Source organism: Meles meles, chromosome 10 (assembly GCF_922984935.1).
Source record: "Meles meles chromosome 10, mMelMel3.1 paternal haplotype, whole genome shotgun sequence".
NCBI classification, from domain to species: domain Eukaryota; kingdom Metazoa; phylum Chordata; class Mammalia; order Carnivora; family Mustelidae; genus Meles; species Meles meles.
This window is the reverse complement of record NC_060075.1, coordinates 22,166,111-22,182,678: the sequence shown is the minus strand read 5'-3', so window position 1 is coordinate 22,182,678 and position 16,568 is coordinate 22,166,111. Positions and strand designations below refer to the sequence as shown.

Sequence of the window (16,568 nt, the reverse complement as noted above, 5' to 3'; positions counted from 1 at the left end):
CTGAAGGAACGTCAGGTGGCTCAGGTCACAGGACAGTCCCTGCGCTGCGTGTGCAGGGGAGACGCCAAGCAGGAGGGGCGCTGAGCCGGGGCCCTGGAGGGGGGGGCAGGGGAGCAGTCTGCGGGGGTGCGAGAGTGTGGGAGAGCAGAGGTGGGGCACAGGGCGACAAGAGTGACAAAGGACAGGTGCTGGGGCCTGAAAGGGAGGGCAGGAGAGGCTGGTGAGAGGATCGGGGAGCAAGAGGGTGGCACGGAGCCCAGAAGGAGTGAATGTGGCAAGACCAGGGGCCGGGTCCTCCAAGTGGGGAGAAAGGCATGAGGAAGCCCCTAGAAGACATGGGAGGATGAGGTGGTCAAGGTAGAGGCTCATTTGAAGGGCGGGAGTCAACCCTGTCTGTGAAGGGCATATGGAGACAACGAGAAGTCAGATGTCCAGAGAAGCAACCACTGTCTCCAGGATGGCAGCCACAGAGGGTAGAGTATTTGGGGTGGACTGGGGAGCAGATGGGTTCGGTACATCAGGCTGGGGCCCAAAGCCTGGCCACAGAAGAGCACGAGGGGCAGTCAGAAGAGAGCAGATGTGAGCAGACCACTGAGTCCATGGGAGGACCAGAAGATGCGCGGGGAAGTGGGAGGGATGCTGAGGACGCAGAGTGTTTCTGGAAGACAAAAGTAGGTGAGGAAGCAGAGGGCGGACTGTGCGAGGTGCTTCTGCATCCAGTAGGGAGAGAGCAGCCCTGAAGGGAAGAGGAGGGTGCAGGCTGGGTCAGGGTGTCCATGAGCAGAGAAAGGGCCAGGAACCTCATGAGTGTGCAAGGGGCTCCGTGGTGAAAAGAGGGAGGCGGCCTGGAAGCTTCTGTCGGGGACATCAGCATGTCTTAGGTAGGGAGAGGACTGGTTGTGTGTGTGGTGTTCAGGCCCGATGACAGGGGCAGAATGGAGATTCCACGGGCTGGACATTTGGAGGGGGGCGCCCAGAACAGGAGGAGAAGGGGACCGTGATACGGGGAAACAGAGGAAGTGGGGCAGCATAGCACATGACGACAGATCTGGCCCAGAGACCTCTAGCAGGTCCCTTCAGGGACTCAGGATGGACTCACGTGGTTGGCGTCCACTGCATGGGTTGAAAAAATGCACAGAGTGGAGGAGTGGGTGGCAACCGAGGCAGAAGGGAGAGTGTGCAGCAGCCACGGAATCTGTGGGTGCTGCCTCAGGGGGCTGAAGGGCTGCAGGGCCGGCCTGGGGCAGGGACTATACAGGGAGGGTACGAAGGAACTTCAAAGCAGTGTGGTGCCACAGGATTGGTCCAGGAACATGATGGCGGCAGCAGAGGGGCCCGGGGGAGAACAAGGGGCGGGGTGGGGGGTGAGGTCTGGGGACACTTATTTTAGAGGCTTCATTGGGTGGACAACTGAGGTGGGAAGCCTTCCCGGGATGGAGAGAGACAGGACGGACTCAAAATCATGTGGCCGAGCAGGAAGGAGGGCAAACGGGCATCTGGACACGGTCAGTGGGGTGTGCAGGGCAAGGGTGATGGGTGGGGGTGCCTCCGGGGACCCAGGGGAGAAGGAATGGAAGCAAGGGAGGTGAGGGAAGGAGGACGAGCTGAAAGTCCAGGTCTGGCATACGGTCCTGTGTGCAAGGGCTTGACTGAGAGGGAAGAGAGAGGAAGGAGGAAGGTGAGGTGGGGTGAGGCCAGGGGAAGGAAGCCTAGAGGAGTAGCAACGTTCTCCTCACACATGGGAGGCGGGTCAGAGCCAGTTGAAGGACCAGAAGAGTGACAGCAGATGGTTTCAGAGAGGACAATGGCCTGTTGAGGGGATGGAAAGAGTGTAAGCTGAGAGCAGGTCCCGGGAAAGGAGTGCCTCCGACGGTGAGGGGACGACCCAATGGGACTCCATGACAGGCTGTGGGGAGCTTTGAGGTGCACGGGTCCTAGGGAAGAGGCAGGGCACTTTCCCCGGGCTGAGGAGGGAAAGGGAAGAAAAAGGAAGAAAAAGGAAAGATCATGAGAAAGACTGTCCAAAGGGGTCTTGATGGTGTGACAAGGAGGGTCACGTCTCAGAGACTGGCAAGGTGAAGGGAGGCACCCAGGGGAGGAAGGAGAGGGGAGACAGGCTGGACACCAACAGGGCGAGCAGAGAAGAGGGAGGTGGCAGAGAACACATCCGGACTCGTCTTCAAGGTGCCCCCAAGGGGAAGCTCAGAGAGGTGGGCCAGCCGAGGGCGGCCTGAGCGGTGGCAGGGGAAGGAGGGAAGAAAAAGAGGCGGTGGAGGAGCTGCTCCCATGGCCTTGAATATGGCGGCGAGGGTAGAACTTTTCGGCCAGGCTCTTTACTACGGATCCGGTGGGGACGGGGTGGGAGGTGGGGAACGGAGTTAGTGATAGGACTTGGCTTTGATGGGGCTGGACATGAGGGCAGGGTAGGATCAATGGAGAGGGGTGTGGGGAGACATGGGCCAAGCTCCAGGCACAGAGATAAGCCCATTCTCAAACTGACTTTGTGGACTGATTCACACCCAGTGTTGCGGGCGACAAGCACAGACTGAAGAGACGACGGGGAAGACCGGGGAGTCCACATGGAGAGAACAGGAGAGCAGCTGCCGGAAAGGCAGAGGGAGAGCTGTGCTTGGCAGGAGTCACAGAGGGACATGAGGGGCAAGGCTCTGCAGGGGAATGGTGTCCTGACTTTTATACCAAGAGAAATAAACTAGAGAAAGAGACAGCCACAGAGGGTGTCAGGGCAGGGATCAGGAAGAGAACAGTGCTCTAGCGCACACTGAGGTTTGGGTTAGGTCACATGTCAGAGTGAATATGGGGGGGGGACGCGGGGGATCCAAGGGCAGAGAGCCAGCCCGTGTCAGCAGCTGGGGCGGTGCTGCGCCTAGAGGACAAGTGTTCCCAGCAGCTGATGGAAGCAGGAGGCTAGAGGTGCGCGAGGGCGGGGCGCAGCCTGGGGAGTCGGGGCGGCCTTCCACTGCAGTGAGTCTCCCCGAGGATGGGGGGGTGGTTTTCACCCGAGGGGGGCTGTGGGCACGGCCCCCAGGGCAGGCCTATCAGAACATCTGAGGGGGAGCAGTGCTCTGCTCAGTGCAAAAGCAAACCCAAAAACACACCTAGACGATGATGCTGATAGGCGGTCTTGGGGGTCGTGGGTCCTCGGGTGAGAATCACTGGGTGGAAGGGGCCGAGTGGAAGGCGGGCAGAGAGGTGACGCTTGAGCAGGTGAGCCCCCGGGCCAGGGCAGGTGACGTGGGAGGCCGCAGAGTCAGGGCCGTGAGACGTGGGGGAGAAGGAGCCCGGCCCAGGCAGACAGCGAGCAAATGGATGTAGCCGAGAAGGCCTCTGGTTCGATGCGGGGATGGGGGTGGTGGGGAGGTGGAGGGTTGAAGGCTGTGGTTTACTGTCAGTGGGTCAGGGGTGCAGACCAGCTGAGGACACTTGAAGAGGAAGGCGGAGGGAGAGGACAGTGGCTGGAGCGGGGTCAGCACCGTGTGTCTGAGGCAGAGATGACTGACCTGGGCTGAGCAGCGGGTGCAGGATGGAGAAGGGCGCACTGGACAGAGAAGACCCCGAGTCCAGCGGGACGACTCCCACAGGGTGGCTGAAGGAATGTCAGGAGGCTCAGGTCACAGGACAGTCCCTGTGCTACGTGTGCAGGGGAGACGCCAAGCAGGAGAGGCGCTGAGCTGGGGCCCTGGAGGGGGGGCAGGCGAGCAGTCTGCAGGGGTGGGAGAGTGTGGGAGAGCAGAGGTGGTGCACAGGGTGACAAGAGTGACAAAGGACAGGGGATGGGGCCTGGCAGGGAGGGCGGGAGAGGCTGGTGAGAGGATCGGGGAGTGTGCTGTGCCGAGAGGGCGGCACGGAGCCCAGAGGGAGTGGATGTGGAGAGACCAGGAGCCGGGTCCTCCAAGTGGGGACAAGGGCGTGAGGAAGCCAGTATAGGAGGAAGACCATGGCGGTGAGGAGGTGGGAGAGAGTGGGGAGGAGGCCAGCGGAGGAGGAGACGGGAGAGGTCGCGGCCCATTTAGAACGCTGGAGACAACCGAGTCGGTGCAGGGCATGGTGACAAGACGGAAGGTCAGAGAAATGCCCAGAGAATGACCTACCAAGTGGCAGCCCTGAGAAGGTAGAGGGTTTCGCGTGATTTCAGCATCAGAGGGCCTCAGTATAGCTCACTGGGGACGGAGAAGCTGGTCACCCGGGAGCAGGGGGGTGTGGGAGGACAGGCCAAGTAGGGAGCAGACGTCAAGGAAAAGAGCTGGAGTCCCTCACGTGCCTGGCCGGCGGCAGTGAAGGGGAGCAGGGCCCGTGTCTGAGCACAGTGACCCGCACACAGAGTGAAAAAAAGAGTGACAGTGGAGTGTGGGGCCGCCACGCAGGGTGGTCGTGGGTGTGTCGCGGGAGTAGATGGGACAAGAAAGGGACAGGCGGGTGGAGGAGTAGAGAAGCTCTGGTGGCTTGAAGGGCTCGGGTTTGGTAAAAGGGCAGCACGGAGAATGGAACAGTGCCGTGAAGAACTCCCCATTCGGGGACACGGGCGGCTCTGGGGGCGAGAGGAAAGGTGTGTGTGGCATTGAGGCCAGAAGGCAGGAGCACACTAGGAAATATAAGCAAGTGGGTGCTGTTGTCTGTTCAGGCAAGCGCTCTGATGGGACGGTAGACAGTGCAGAGTATCTGCAGAGGAAGCGGCTGCCGGACAGCCAAGCAGGAAGCACGGTGGTCCCGGGCAGCCCAATGGACTCTGAAAGCACCGCTCCGAGCACTAGAAAATATGCATGTTGTTGATGGTGATACACTACCTACATATTTACTGTCTTTCTAATGGAAATGAGCAGAGGAAAAACGGGAAGAGAAGTGGTTAAAATGAAATTAAGTTGACAGTGTACTTACTAAATAATCCTTGGAATTACTGAGCAACATTCTAGTGGTTATGACGTTCAGCGCTGCCTGCAAACTTGATCACCGTTAATGGGATAAAGGAAAATGGGAGAAATATATAAAAATAAATGGTCATAGGACAACAGGTGTCTGCCTGCAAACTCTCTCAGATCGTCACATGGAAGTGGGTAGGACCAGGAGAATAATGTCATATCGTCTGGAGATAAATTCATGAAGGGAAGCCTGAAGGTGCTTCACGCACTCCTGGTGTCCAAAGATCAAGGCGCATGCCTGTCACAAGAGGAACTGAGTGATGAGAGTAGTCACTTGCAAGTGGAACCAAGGCTGACTGCTGCAGACAAGTGGAGGGTTTTCTCTATGGCCAAAAGAATGGAAAAGAGGAAATGAGCGTATATGCCACCTTTTGTTGCCTTCTGGAGAGACAGTATCATGTAGGAAAGGCAGTGACAAAGGAACATGGAAGAGGATGGGAAGCAGGCAGAAGTAAGCAGAGAAGGGAATGACAGAAATTCCAGTGTACGTGAGGGGAGCCACGTGGGGGGCAAGATGAGTGAGCAGGTGGATGCAGAGATCGAAGACTGGGAATCTTGGCCAATCTCATCGTGGGGCAGACTGGAGGAATACTGGCCAGACTGCTACCCACTCCGGTGACTGAGGCAGAGGAAGTGGTGGTTGAATAATAATGCGCTACCTGTGTTACCTTTTTAGTATTTGAATGAGAAAGTGGGGTATGTGCTTAGCTTGGAAGGATGCAGTTTCATGAAGGGTCATGAAGAAGGATTCCAGTGAGTGGTTGGAGGTGGGTAAAAGTGAGAAACTCTGAGATGTATTTCAGTTAAGTGAAGCTGCTCATCCAGTGTGTCAGGAGTTAATATGATTAATATCAAGCAGATCATGGAATGGAGACTACAGATTGGCAGGGGGCCGGGGCGTGGGGGGTGGGGTGGGTTCAGAGCCTGTTGGAATCCTGCGGTAGCTCAAGTGAGGATGGGGGTCAAGGACGTGCCGGAAGGAAGTGAAGCCCAGCAGCAGACATGAGTCAGGAATTGTCACCAGCGCCCCTCGTGACAGAGGGCGAGGCGCCTACACGTGCGCTGTTCAGCCGGATCTTAGGATGGATACTTTGCACTGCAGACTTTTTAAGTGAGTCATTTAAATGCGGTGAAGACGTCTGAGATGAGAAGCGTGATACGCTAAGGCCGGATGGTCCCATAATGCAAACAGAGGGGTCACAGTGATTCGGAACAGGGAGTGGGACAAAAAGTTTAACAGGCAGGGGTCAGCGAGAGGAAAGGCTTGTAGGATGTTGCACACGTCATCTGTGAGTGCAGTAAAGCCACAGGGGAAAGAAAGTTGCTGGATGGGAAAGGACACTAAGAAAGAAGGCTGCCTTGAAGGCTTTTCTAAACATTTTGGCATAAAGGAGGAACAGCTGGAGGACAGAAGATGGCTAGTAGAAGTCATGGAATTGAGATCTGTGATACCGATAACTTTCCACATACTGCCCACGATCTGAGGGAAGGACTTACGGGACCATCTTGGTGTTGGGTTCTGGTGAATCTTGTCAGATGGGGTTTAGATGTGTACACATATATAGTAAGTGGGGAGAAAGAAAGTCTCAAGATAGAGCAAAGATCAGGATAATTGCTAGGACAACTTTCTGGAGGTTGGAGGGCATGTGTCCTGTGAACTGTGACAGACTTGAAAGAAGAGAGAGAGGAAGTGGGTAGTTCCAGATGAAGCAATAACAACTTCCATTTATTGAGTATTTACTGTGTGTCTGGTACCATGCTAATCATCTTATGAATTTCATTTCATCCTTGTAACAGTCCTAAAAGGTTTACAGAGAATTAATAATCTGTCTAAGTTACCCAGTCCATATGTAGCAGTCAAAATCCAGATCCCAATCTATCTCCCAAAAATCTATCTATCTCTGTCTTTCTATTATGCTATACAGTTTTCGAGTTGATAGAAATCGCAATCTGTGTAATTTCTTTTTCTCTTTTGTGGTTGTGTGAAAAATATACTTTTTGCAATTAGTAGAAGTGATGTATAGATCTTCAGGTGATTGGAAAAATTCATAGTATTTGCGGTGGGGAAAATGCAAAACGGCGGGTGGGGGGGGCAGAAGACTCTTATTACCATCTATGCCCTGGTATTTCACTTCTGTTCTTTGCACAGCAAAGACTCTGAATTGGCCATTGATTAAAAATGTGCGATTTTCTGACCAAACTAAAGAATAGAAAGGAGTTGGTTTTAAGCAGATATGTGATGGGTCAAATATAAATTGACTACTAACAATTAAGTTTTAAAGGTCCAAGTGTTGAGACAAAATTCCACTTCTTTTCTCCAAGAGGCAAGGACAAGAGTTTATAACTCTAAGCAAGAGTTTAACACCAATCAGCAAACCCCTTGAAAAGTATAATAGGAAACAAAGAAAATTCTCCAAGTGCCAAATTTTTATAAATAAAATACTAACAAACCATCAAGCAAAAGAGTCCACAGCCAGCAGACCAAAGGTTGAAACCTCTGGGCTAATTTGTAAGATCTACGCTTTAAAAATAAATTAACTCTTTAGAAAGGAGGGGTGAGAAAACCTTCCCTATGCTTCTTCTCTTGGTAGAAATGTTTTCTCTTATTGTTGTGGTTGTTTTCTCCTGTACAATGTAATTTCTGTAATTTCGATATTGTTGTTTTCTGTATTTTGATATTGTAAACTTGTATTTCTTGTATTCTGTGAAGACCACTCCCTGGGGTGTGAGGCACCTGAGTTGTCGACTATCCAAGTGAGCCTGGGGGAATGGAAGGAGCTAGTATTCTCAGTTGGGAAGAGCTGGATTCTTCAGTGAGTTCAGCATTTCACTTCCCTTTAAAATTAAATTGCAAAGTAATGGCATCCCTTAAAAAAAGAGAAACCTTAGAAGTCCAATAAGGGGAGGAATTTTGAAAAAAGGAGAGGGGGCTATTGGAAAAAAGAAAAAAAAAAGATAAAACTCAGTTTCCCAGGATGATGGCGGAAGCCACAGGGCCATGTTAAGACTGGGCCCCAATACTGGTTTAGAACAAGGGTGAATAAAACTGGCTTGACTTCAGAGTACGGCCAGCTTCATTAGTGGCTGGAGAACATCCTTTAGACGAATGTCAGAGGGAAACGACCAGGAGAGAAAGTGAAGCCAAAAGGGGCTGGAGCTAGAGAAACTTCATAAAGGGATCAAGGAGGTGATTAAAAGTCAAAGTCAGATGGCCTGATGCTTGAAGGGGAAATACTGGAGGCCAGATAGGAAAGTGCCTTCCTACCCAGGGGGTTATGGATCCAGAGTGGCTGCAGCAGAGAACAGCAGGTCCGCCGAGGGCCAGAAGGAACCACCTGGGATTCAGACCCAGCAATGGTGCCAACTTGAATCTACCTCGTGCTAGAGAGAGTAGCCTGGTCTATCGTCCAACACAGAGGAGATTGGGCAGGGGCTCCCAGAACCAGCATCTAAAAAGGGAGTTGGGAGAGGGGCTAAGAGAAGGCAGGTTAAGCCCCAGACAGAACTGAATGATGACCAGGGATAACTATTTACTAGTACTTTTACAATTTCTTGTAACTCTGTAACTTCTTTTCCCAGTATTTGTGAATTTTGTTAACTTCTGTTTTCTCCTGTACCAGTAGTAAAAATTGTTTCTTCATGTACTAGTAGTAAAAATTGTTTTTTTGTGTACTAGTAAAAATTGTTTTTTTGTGTACTAGTAGTAAAGATTGTTTTTTTCCTGTACTAGTAATAAAAATGGTTTAAAACATAGATGTGATATGTGTGCTTGTTTCTGTAAAAACTGGGTAACAGTGTCAAGATGTGGAGTGAATGTGGGAAGAGAAGAATTCAGGCAGGAAAATGGGAAAAGAAATCAAGTGTAATAAATACTTGACATTCACAGGAGGTCGGTCGCAAGACCTCAAACCCCAAGTTTGTAAACACTGCTGGCCCTAGCAGTTGGCCCTCCTTCATAGGCCTCCCCGCCCCTCTCTCAAGACTGCACATGGGTCAAGGAGAAAATTACGTCGCCCTTCTCAAATGTGGGTACACAGAAGTTGGCTAAGCCACTCATTAGGATGGGACATACTCTCAGCCACCAGCCTTGCACTACAGGACCCCAGAAGCAATTTTAAAATGCCATGGACCTACTAGATACAAAGTCCCTTAGGCTGCCCCAGAAACAAACATCAAGGAGGAGGAGACCATGATCCTTCACAGGAGACATCAGGAATGTGAACCCTCTTCAGTGGTTACACTGTTCCACCAGGTAATGGGAATTCCTTGTTGAGCTACCACTGTATACATTCAGTTTTTAACATTAAACATCCAGCGAATACTACTCAGAGACTTAGTTACAACACTAGTATTTCTGCAGCACTAATGAATTTTATGAATATAAATACACCGTCATTATCATTACATTTCATTCTGGAAAAGAACCATGTTCCCGAACCCCACACATTTGCCCAGACATTTAAGAGCTCCAGTTGTAATGCATTCCTACTCCTCTCTCTTCCCTCCTGGGGGTTAGTACCTGCGGTCGAGTCATCATCAGGCAGGCGAACCAGAGTGTAACATATTCCTGGCTGATTGTAAGCGAGGCTGGGGGCCGGGATGCAACACAGCACCTCGTAGGAATCTGACGGCTCTACCTGGACGGTCACCTTCTCCAGCAGCTGGTCGTTTAGGGTATTGGTGCAGTCAAACTGAAAAGTTAGCAGACAGAGAAGTGACGAAGGTGCACAACTCCTTCCTAGAATGTTGGTCCTTCCCATCCATGACCCACGACTCCGTTCTGGAACCCACTAGCATTTTCCTCCCTCAACTATCCTGTACGTCTCCTCCTAAGATTTTTCTTGAGGCAATAGGGGTTGTCTTGAGTTCCTTTTGTTTCTTTTATTTATCAGTTCCTTCTCTTTCCTGAGACTGAGTTGTTCCAAACAAGATGGTAGAAGTCTGGTAGCTGAGAATCAAACTGAAACCCAAGTTCTTGGAAGAACCCACTTAAATTGCCCTGATGTTAAATGATGATTGTTTTTGAACAGGTTGTACGTGACGTTGTCTGACTTATTCACACATTTCGCTTTTATGTCCTTTTACGTTGTAACCATCATATGAAGGCATTTCTATAGCTAAGGAGTTAGGGAACACCCCAGAAACGAGGCCAAGTTCCTCTTCTCAGTAGAAAGCAGCTAGAATCATAAACTGAAGGGAAATCAACACTGGTCTCTGAGCTCCTGGAGATGCTGCGGGAGCAGGTGGTGGAAGCTTCCTTACCTGGAACACAATGTGGTTGGTAAACATGTGCTTGATACAACGAACAAAATATTCCGTCTCTGCTTCCGTAAGTTGAATGGGCTCAGAAGACTTGAACAAGGGTCCCAGATCCATAAACTCGGGAATGGCAGCCAATTGTTCTTTTGAGAAAAAAAGATGAGAAGGAAGAAAGAAACACGGGAGAGGAAAAGACATTACTCTGGGTGCCTAAAATGTTTTAAGTTTCCACTGTTTTAGTCACAGTGGAAAGCTCAACTATGTCCCCAAGCTTTAGTGAAATAATCTTCTAAGAGAGTTTATATACTGAATTAGTACAAGGGGGAAAAAAAAAGAAATTAAATTCCTAATTTTGTAGAATTTGAGTTCCCTGTTAACCAAGATACAGAGTAAGGACAATATTTCCAGTTAGTAAGTTAGCAGGTGGGAATTACCGTGGGCTCCATGTAGCCCCAGCAACTGTCACTTGGAACAACAGATACTCAGTCATACAAAGATTTCCTGCATTAACATTTAATCACTTTGAATAAAAGTAGTGGAGACTTCATTACATTTATAATGCCCGGGATGTAAGACTATTACTTCTACACATCAAATCAACATACCTTGGAAAATGTCTTGCCTGGAAGGAGCCAACTTCTCTGGCTTAGTGGCCACAAGTGTAATTTCTACAAAGACAGATATGAGCAGTCAAGTGAGTTTCCCTCCCACTATCATGCTAAAAATTCAGACAGAAAGAAAAATGGGCAGAAACTTCTAGCAGATACATAAAGAGCTATTCCTAAATCATACTGGTAGACTCTTTGTCACCTTTTTTAGAGAGAAGCTCGACTTAAAGTGTATTTAGTGAACGTATTTTGTGAAATAAAGTGGCCCCCAAAATACAGAATTTGGTTTAAATGGACCAGGATGGGGGGAAAATTATTCTTAAAAGGAGGAACGATTTATAAAACAAATCTCATGATTCAAACAGGAAAAATTACTGGTATAATATCAACAGAAATACTGAAAGTTTTGAAGGTTAGCACAGTATCTTTCATCCTCAGTTTGAGCCACTAAACACTTTCCTTCCTTCTTTTTTGTTGTTGTTGTTGTTGTTGCTGCTGCTAGAGTTTCAAAGTTAGATATTCTTTGGGGATACTTTTCAGGATCCTGTCCTATATATTCTTTCACAACAAATCTCCAATAGCAAAATGAACTAAGACTTTACCAGCTTCAGACAAAAATGAAACCAGGAGGCAACAGCGCAGTCACTGTTCTGAGACACATCGTGACCTGCTAACTTCAAATGCTCTAACACTTAGCATTAAAAGAAGAAAACACTCAGTCTGGGTCAGGCTTCCTATTCCATGGGCAAACCAAGGGAAAACTTTTAATTTTTTTTTTTTAAGATGTATTTATTTGAGAGAGTGTGTGTGAGTGCACACGTACACGCAAGTGCGGGGAGGGGCAGAGGGAATCTTTCAAGCAGACTCCCCTCCTCCCACCCCAAATGCAGAGCCAATGTGGGGCTTGATCTCGTGACCGTGAGATCATGACCTGAGCCAAAACCAAGAGCCGTATGCTCGACTGACTGAGCCACACAGGGGCCCCAGGAGAAGACTATTTAAATCCCTAATTAAGAAAATATGCCCATCTTAGTGCCATAAGATTTAGAAGTGACAATTAAACAAAAGAAGTATTTGAGAAAATGTGTTAACAGCGTACTCAACAGTATGAAACTACTCACACACAGAAAAACTAACAGTTAAGCATTCCCATTACCTGCTTTCTGCTCAAAGACAGGGGCCACAGCAAGAGGAATAGACTTCATGTCAAAGGGCTTCTCTGAAGGCTCCAGTGTGTACCGGTGGAGGGCCTTCTCCAGCCCTGGCACCGAGACCGTGAGGCCTACGAAACAGAAATCTCAGCATTATCACAATCCCAGGATCCGGACAGGCCCAGATTTGTAATATTAACCTAAGCTTTCTGACGAGAGAGAAGAGTAAGATCATAGACTTTACAGCTGAAGTCATTCAAAATGAAGCTATTTTATAAAACTGCCTTATAATTTTGCCCAAGGGAGCATGGGAGCAGAGCATAAAAATTTCCAACACATTAGAAGTACCTTCTGGAAAAGAAAGCAACTTAGCCACGTGGGAATAATCCTAACATAAGAAAAAAAGGCAAACCCAACCAAGAGGGAGCTTGAAGAGAACCGGGAAGAAGCCATGTTCTTTGGGCCCTTATATACTTGAGGCTCCCCTAAAAATGGAAGTGCATTCAAAGACAAAAAAAATCAAGCATTTTGCCTAATGAAGTCGGCTCGTATGCAAATAATGCTTCCAAGACCCCATATGGGGCATAAAAGTGTGTTTGTCTCCATTCCTGGCTCTCACTGACCGTTGAAGATGTACGTAGCATTCAGCGCCATCTGCCTCTGCTGCAGCACGTTCAGGTAGAAAGTAGCCCTGTCCCGAACCTCATCGTCCGTGTCCATCATACACCTGTCCAGGGGACACAGAAGGGGAATGTCACAGTACCCTAACAACTTCTAATCGCCTTCTTTACCACCATGCCACAAGGACACAGTTGAGGCCTTCTGCTACCCCCTTTATAAAAGAGGTCCACGATGGCCAACGGTGGATCTTACAATCCCCATAAATTTCGGAGACTGTTCGAGATTGGTAAAGAAATCGGGTCATTATGAACCAGATGCACTACGCAAGTAAGCGTTAGAATAATCAGGAAGGCTACGACAACGTGAGCTAGCAGTTTGGCCTCTATTCTCGAATATGCAACCACATGACCCTGGCAGACTTTGACTTCTTTATAATTACGAGATGGGAATATTCTGCTTTCCAAGGATCCTAACAAGCATTCAGAATCCAGGCAGTGTTACTACTCAAATGGCAATTTGTTTTAGTGAAACCAGCCAGTCTCTGGCTTGTAATTTTTCTGCTTCGATTATAAGATGTAATCACAGTATATTTGTGAAAGCAGGTCTTTTCCTCATCAAATAGGGAGTCATGGAAACCATGAAAAGCTGATTTTTCAACTCTCCACAGTGCATCACTTTGAAGTTGGCCCCTATTATGCAAATTGAGGCACACGCATTCAGATTACTTCCTCAAACTCACATAACAGAAATTCAAAGTCAAAATTAAGCGTACACAGCACACACAAGATTACTAGAAAAGGTAACAGAAATGCCATTTGCCCTTGACTTATTCCATCAATTCTACTCTCGGGCCTCACAAAGCACTTGATATGAGGAAGTCTCTATTCAGCCATATGGTGTTCTTCAAAAAAAAAAGACACTGTCTTACTTACCTTTGTAAGAGTACTAGGATGCTTGGGAGAAGATTCTCATTTTGAGCCCCAAATTTAGCCAAAGCACTCACAGCAGCTATAATGAAACATAAAATAAAACAACGTAAGTACTGTATTGGTTTCTCAAAAGTTAAGCAATAGTCATTCCAAAAAAAATGAGTGTGTGTTTCCTGATTTTATTTCTTTGCTCCATGTAATAAGCATAACTAGAAATCTGCAGGCCCAAGAGAGCTATGAGTAGGAAAATTCTCCATGTGCTGAAGAAAAAGAATCATATATATTTCTTACAGGAGCTCTCCTCCACTCTGACCACAACCCCTCATATTCCACGGGGAGGTAATTCAGCTCTAACTCAAACAGCCAGCCCCAAGCATAATAAGAAATTCTATTATCAAATTCACTTCATTTAGTCAAGAGTTATCGCCCACCTAACTTGGGTCAGGAACTGAGCTAGGTGCTGGAGGTGGAAAGAGAAAAGCCATGGTTCCTGAGCTCTGGGAGTTGTACTCCAGTGGGGAAGACAGGCGAGGGAAGAGCTAAGGAGAGGGGAGCAGAGGAAGCCCCGGGAGAGTGACACCAGGATGCCATGTGAGAACAGAGAAAGGGACTCGGAACTGCTGGAGAAGGAAGACGAGGGGCTGAGCCTTGCTGGCTGTGCTAACGCTGGGAGGCCAAGCAGCGCTCGCCAGGGGGCCAAGGCAGGAGAGGAGCACGAGGGGCAGAGAGAGGGGGTCCAACCCTGGAACGGACACAGCGAAGCGAGGGTGAGGCAGAGGCTCTGCGCTGGAGAGCAGGGAGAGGCCAGACCGGGTAAGCGTGAGCCTCAGAATTCTCTGAAGCCGAGGGGAGCCCACAGTGGGACTGAGAGAATCCTGTCAGCGGGCAGAGGGGGCTCTGAAACAGCAGCAAGGGCTTCCGTCTTCACAGCAGAGTGGATGGTAAAGGTGAGGATTTGCCTTTGGGTTGAACTCTAAGTGTCGGAGACCGTGGACACACGGGTTCAGGAGAGACATGGGACTGCGGTGTCCCCGCGCCCTGGTGGGGGGCTGAAGACGCTCCCCGGGAAGACAGCGTGTGTTGTATGACAGGCCCGCAAGGAAAACTAAGTATTTTATGGAATGAAAGAGGGACCCTATAAATCAGACAGGCAGAGATGGAAGGGGCGGGCTACCGTGGACACCCCAGGGGGAGAGCGTTTCAAGATGTGTTTAGTCAAGAGTCTGTCAGGCTGAGTGAGAGGTGAACAAAGGTAAGAACGTCAGTGACTGACTTGCTTTTCCAACTAGCTTCTAAGTAATTTTTCTAAAATAGTAGCTTCAGAGGGCTTTTAAGGGAGAGAGCTAGATTATAGTGAGTTGAAGAAAAAACAGAGAATAAATTCATGGAGGCAGCTAGTAACCGCTGCTTCGAGTTTGCCTGACAGGGGAGGTCTAGTCAGTGAGCTAGTAAGAAACGACGCATCAGAGGTGGGTTTGTATTTTTAACAGGAGAGATTTTCGCCTGTTCGTATGCTAAGGGGAGGAAGGAGAAGTAAAAAAATTTCCTGCTACCTGTGTAAAAAGTCACTTAAACACACACACACACACACACACACACACACACACACACACACACAATTCATAGATCTTCATATCGATGGTGTGAGTACCTCTAACTCCAAAAAAAAAACATGCAGCCATCACCGTGTTCCCATCGAACTGAAAGTCAAGGGTCATCTGTCTCTAACATAAGGCAGAAATCGGGGTGGAAACCGGAGTGCGGACGAAGAGCAATGTGCCTGGCCTAAGCGAGCTCCAAGATCCTACCTATCGAACAGACCTCGCAACTTCATTTTCCAATGTCCTCACCACCCCCACGAGGTAACAAGCATTTCCCCAGATGAGCAGGTACATCGGTATCAGTGTTCCAGTGACTCACCAGCTCTGACAGCCTCATTCTCCAGTACGACCCTATTAAAAATAAAGCGGATATACTTGGAGGGGACAGGCGTTCTGGGGCCCTCTTTGCCCAGCAAGTGTAGAATCTTAGTAGCCAGAACAGTGTGTTCACAGTCCTCAATGAATTCACAAAGGTGGGCTAGACCTGCTTCTTTACCCTCGGGGTTCTCCTCCACAATGCTGATTATGCAGTCCACAATGGCCCGCTTATATTCAAAGCCTCCCTGGCAAAAGAGAAAACCGCCATTCATTCTGAGGACGCTTTTTGGAGAAATGCTTCTACTCCCATGCTCAAGCTTCTAATAGTCAAATTTCATTTCCTTTCCCTTCTGAAAGAAACAAAAGTGTTTTTTTTCTCTCTCCAAGTGAGAAAACTAAAACAACAGCATGTTTAGTAATGATAAAACAGCAAGCAGAATTACGCATACCGTTCTGGAGGCATGCCAAGGTGACAGAGCTGTTTTAAATACTGATAGTTCATGGGACTCATAAAAATTTAAGAGAGCAACTTCCTGTGATGAAAACATGTCTACCTACATCATCTCGGAGCATGTTGGAGAGGAAAGTCATCATGACACTGTGCTTTCGAGGGTATTTCTGACAGAGAGCACTAATTGCCTGCACAACCACCACCTGTGGAGAAACAAACACAGAAAGAACGTTCATCTTCAAACCTTGAGCTACGAGGCATACGTTCCCTCTTATTTATTGCAAGCTAAGGTGGCGCAACACTTCTCTAGAGTAGTTCTTCATGAAAGACAGGCAAGGAGACCTCCCAGGAAAATAAAAAACAATGTAAAAATGAAGTTCATTCAAGAGACCCTATTCCTTTGCTCTAAGCCAATAATCACATAAAATTTTTAAAGTGAAGAGTAAAGATAAAAAGCAAACAGAGGGGCGTCTGGGTGGTTCAGTTGGTTAAGCATCTGACTCTTGGTTTGGGCTCAGGCCATGACCTCAGTCATGAGATCAAGTCCCGCATCGGGCTCTGTGTTCAGCTCGGGAGTCTACTTGAGATTCTCTCTCGCTCCCTCTCCCTCTGTCCCTTCCCTCTGCGCACTCGTGCTCATGCTCTCTTCTCTAAAATAAACAGTTTTTTTAAAAAAGCATAAATAGTCCAATTTCC

General features: G+C 48.7%; 1 protein-coding gene across 1 annotated transcript in view; it reads right to left on the bottom strand.

Moving 5' to 3' along the window:
- Positions 1 to 16,568, bottom strand: part of COPG2 (COPI coat complex subunit gamma 2) — a 115,199-nt gene that overhangs the window by 35,023 nt on the left and 63,608 nt on the right. The window contains exons 13-20 of the mRNA XM_046021304.1: positions 15,980 to 16,075; positions 15,423 to 15,666; positions 13,506 to 13,581; positions 12,576 to 12,679; positions 11,958 to 12,083; positions 10,799 to 10,861; positions 10,197 to 10,336; positions 9,454 to 9,625 (exon numbers count right to left, since the gene is read on the bottom strand). Of these exons, the coding sequence (XP_045877260.1) occupies positions 9,454 to 9,625; positions 10,197 to 10,336; positions 10,799 to 10,861; positions 11,958 to 12,083; positions 12,576 to 12,679; positions 13,506 to 13,581; positions 15,423 to 15,666; positions 15,980 to 16,075 (1,021 nt within the window). The remainder of the gene's footprint in view (positions 1 to 9,453; positions 9,626 to 10,196; positions 10,337 to 10,798; positions 10,862 to 11,957; positions 12,084 to 12,575; positions 12,680 to 13,505; positions 13,582 to 15,422; positions 15,667 to 15,979; positions 16,076 to 16,568) is intronic.